Source organism: Pyxicephalus adspersus, chromosome 9 (assembly GCF_032062135.1).
Source record: "Pyxicephalus adspersus chromosome 9, UCB_Pads_2.0, whole genome shotgun sequence".
NCBI lineage: Eukaryota > Metazoa > Chordata > Amphibia > Anura > Pyxicephalidae > Pyxicephalus > Pyxicephalus adspersus.
In genome coordinates this window covers 64,093,827-64,098,000 of record NC_092866.1, presented here as the reverse complement: position 1 = coordinate 64,098,000, position 4,174 = coordinate 64,093,827, and the positions used below count along the sequence as shown (strand labels likewise).

The following is a 4,174-nucleotide window of genomic DNA, read 5'->3' as shown; positions in this document are numbered from 1 at the left end:
GCCCTCCAGAGCTGGAGCGTAATGTTACTTATTTTTGTACAGAATAAAGAAACAAAAAATTTTATTACAAATTACTGCAAATTTTGGTAAATTTACCCCTTTGGTGTAATTTCAACAGGACAAATAATCAAAATGGTAAAAATGTATCTTTTATAAAAGCATGAATCAAATCTATATCTTGAACCATGCACTCCTTTTTCTGGAATATTCTGGCCCATGGTAGATGGACGTCAATTGCTTTGGTCCAGATGTGGGGTATACAGGAGTCAGAAATGAACGTTAGTGTGAAAATTTTTCACACAGCAAAGTCTAATCCAGAATTGCAAGTTGTTTCAGTGCTTTCATTTATTCTATACATGGTTTGGGGAACTAGAGACCAGTAATATACCCAAGGTAACAGAAAAATAAATACCAGTGATTAGGTATCTGGGCAGCTGACAAGATGGCGGGCCGCAGCGTGTCACCTAGATGCAGGTGGTAACTATGCGCTTCATCAGCTGCAATGCTAATGAATTATTCATGCGGGTTCCTAGCTCAGCTCAATATTTTAATTGAATTTAAAGATGATGAATTCATTATGAGTTGATTTCAATTAACGTTATTGGGATGTGCGGCTCTGGAGGGAGAAGCGAAGTCCCGGGTTATGTTGTAATAAAGTAAATATTTGCACCCGGTATAAATACCTGCAGCATAAGGGCCAAAGTCCCAAGCCAATTACCTGAATCTATATTTAAATTTAAAAAAAAAAGTACACATGGAAGATAAATCTGCTGTACAGGAAGAGTTCATGGAGGGTAAAATATTAACGCTGCTCTGAGGGCATGTCGGTATGAGCTCAGCGGTCCACAAACCAGAGCACGGGAGTGAAGAAAACTGGTATCTGGGGGGTGAGGTTGGAGCTAAGAAATTGGATACAGCTGTTTTTTTAATTGGTGCAGGGCCGCCATCAAGGGGTAATTCTGTACTGGGTCCCCGATTAAAGGGGCTGGACTTTTGCAATGGTGGAACTTTTAGACCTACGGGAATGGGAAACTAGGATTTTTACTTAGTATGGGACCCAGATGGTTCTGATGGAGTAAACTTAGCATTTAACCTCTGCAGTACAGGGGATGCCCCACTCTAAAGGCATTTTTGAGAGATGCCCACGTTCAGTGTTAAGCCATTGTGGCTGTATAGTTGACTCTGAGGCTTAAATCCTATTCATGGCTCGTTCACCAAAAGGGATAAGCAGCAATGCCCAATTCCCCTGAATATTCACAGAAACTGCATATTTCCACAAAAAGTCAAACAAATTTTGGCAGAATATTGGCAGTTAACAGGCACAGTAGTTGCCTCCTAACTCTTCTCCACCTGAATCCCTAATGTTGCCAAACAGCATGAAGGTGGAGGATTTGAACATGACACCTAATAAATAACCTCAAACGCAATGTCTTGCTCCTAGCCCCCATTCTGGAACAATCGGGCTGGGTAGGGAAGAGCTACATGATGCTGGATGCCAGAAAATGAGGTGGGCTCCATCAGACTTGCTGCAGCTTCTACTGTTCATTGTAAGAAGCTCACATTGTGCAGTCAAATCAGGTTAAAGTACAACTAGAAAAGACTGAAGGGAAGAGCAGATTTAACAAGCGGTTAGTAAAACGAATCCTTCCTAACCTCTTTAGCTGCATGTATTGTAGAGTTCTGAGGGCATGTCGGTATGAGCTCAGCGGTCCACAAACCAGAGCACGGGAGTGAAGAAAACTGGTATCTGGGGGGTGAGGTTGGAGCTAAGAAATTGGATACAGCTGTTTTTTTAATTGGTGCAGGGGCGCCATCAAGGGGTAATTCTGTACTGGGTCCCCGATTAAAGGGGCTGGACTTTTGCAATGGTGGAACTTTTAGACCTACGGGAATGGGAAACTAGGATTTTTACTTAGTATGGGACCCAGATGGTTCTGATGGAGTAAACTTAGCATTTAACCTCTGCAGTACAGGGGATGCCCCACTCTAAAGGCATTTTTGAGAGATGCCCACGTTCAGTGTTAAGCCATTGTGGCTGTATAGTTGACTCTGAGGCTTAAATCCTATTCATGGCTCGTTCACCAAAAGGGATAAGCAGCAATGCCCAATTCCCCTGAATATTCACAGAAACTGCATATTTCCACATAAAGTCAAACAAATTTTGGCAGAATATTAGCAGTTAACAGGCACAGTAGTTGCCTCCTAACTCTTCTCCACCTGAATCCCTAATGTTGCCAAACAGCATGAAGGTGGAGGATTTGAACATGACACCTAATAAATAACCTCAAACGCAATGTCTTGCTCCTAGCCCCCATTCTGGAACAATCGGGCTGGGTAGGGAAGAGCTACATGATGCTGGATGCCAGAAAATGAGGTGGGCTCCATCAGACTTGCTGCAGCTTCTACTGTTCATTGTATGAAGCTCACATTGTGCAGTCAAATCAGGTTAAAGTACAACTAGAAAAGACTGAAGGGAAGAGCAGATTTAACAAGCGGTTAGTAAAACGAATCCTTCCTAACCTCTTTAGCTGCATGTATTGTAGAGTTATTCATTCTCCAAGACTCTTGTTTTTTATTTCTTAAGCCCTCACCAGCAGATGTTCTAAGGTGCTATTTTAAAGTATCAAATATTTAAAAAATGTAATGTGCACAATCTGGGGATCTGAATTGTTACCTTGCAGGAGCACACAGAGCAGCGGTCCTCCTTCAAGGTCCAGACTTGGCCATTTCGCTTTAGCCCATCATCATGGGGGCAATCACCGGTGCAGGACGGTCCAGACGGGCAGAGACAATCAAAGCCGCCTTCGAGGTTGACACAGGCAGAATCATTCCAGCAGGTGTGTGTCCTTAATGCGCATTCATCAATGTCTGTAAAATATAAAATGTATATATTATATGTGAGTGCTGACACTTTCTGTGTCTCTCAAACAGAATAAAATAAAACATGGCGGTCCGCTCGATGGCCCTATAATTACACAAATGCATGGGGACTGCAGTGGGTAAAATAAGTTCTTAAAATCATCCAGAACAGATCTGCAAAGGTGCAGCAGAACCCAAGACCATTAAAGCTGACTTTTTTGGGAGTTTTTAATCCAATATTCAATGTAATTTGCTGGATGTGGTTGAACTGCAGCCCTCCTAGAATTTTACAGGAACATCTGCTACATGGTACACCGGTTTATAAATTTGTCTGTGACCTTCTTCTCGGAGAGAGAAATTCATATTTAAAGAGTTTTGATCTTGGAGGTGGCAGATTGTACACAGAGATATAATTAATAATGTGAATTTGAAGCTGATTATGTTTAAAGTTAACCTGTCCTTAACTTTATCAGTCTGCTGGGTTACATTTCAATACACAGCAATAATTAGGTGTTATTACGCTCCATTCAGTGACTTTGCCCAGGGTGAGATGAAGTCATGAGTCTGCTACAGGCAAGAGAAAGATTTCTTCTTCAGTATCTTCCCCCAAATTATTAGATTGCAACATTGTAACATTGTAATAAGTGAGAGGCTGATCTGCAAACCCGGTCAAGAGATAGATGGACAAGCGATAGGACCAACCCATATGCAGGCTCCCTGCAGCGATGACAGGTCCTGTCATTGCCACGTCGTAGCAAGCCACCATCTTCAGGTCTACAAGGATCCTTTTTTGGCCATTGGATGGATAATGTAACATGCACAGAAGTTCTATTGTTCTTGGTGGCTAAAAAATAAAGGCACCGGGAACCAAAGCTTTAGTCAATCAGCTCTACTTGCTGGTGGCTTTGATCAGTTTATGGCTACTTTAACCTGAAAAATCATAAAATAGATCTGCTTTAATGACTTGGATTGTTTTATTTATTCTATAATGACTGATACTCATTGATATGAATCATTCTTGTTCTTGGGGAGAGGTGTGTGATGCACCCATTGTGTAAGTCCAGCTGTATGGGTGATAATTCCAGCAGCTAAAGATACAGAGTACATTTCTGGTATTCCATCCAAAAGGTTTTCTATAATTTACCCATTCAGAATTCCAGACTCTGCTCCTTATGTATATATTACTGCTTTATATAGTTCATGCCATATCTGTAGCCATTGTACTTGGAGGAATGCGGGATTATGGTGGCAGATGAGAGTGGGGCACTTAGTGTGGCCCCTAATGAGCCAGTGCCCACTTCTCAGAACATCTTCT

At 41.8% G+C, this 4,174-nt stretch overlaps 1 protein-coding gene across 1 annotated transcript in view; it reads right to left on the bottom strand.

Moving 5' to 3' along the window:
• Positions 1-4,174, bottom strand: part of NELL1 (neural EGFL like 1) — a gene marked incomplete in the record, with an annotated part of 387,865 nt that overhangs the window by 20,155 nt on the left and 363,536 nt on the right. The window contains 1 exon segment of the mRNA XM_072422315.1: positions 2,675-2,868. Coding sequence (XP_072278416.1) covers positions 2,675-2,868 — 194 coding nt within the window.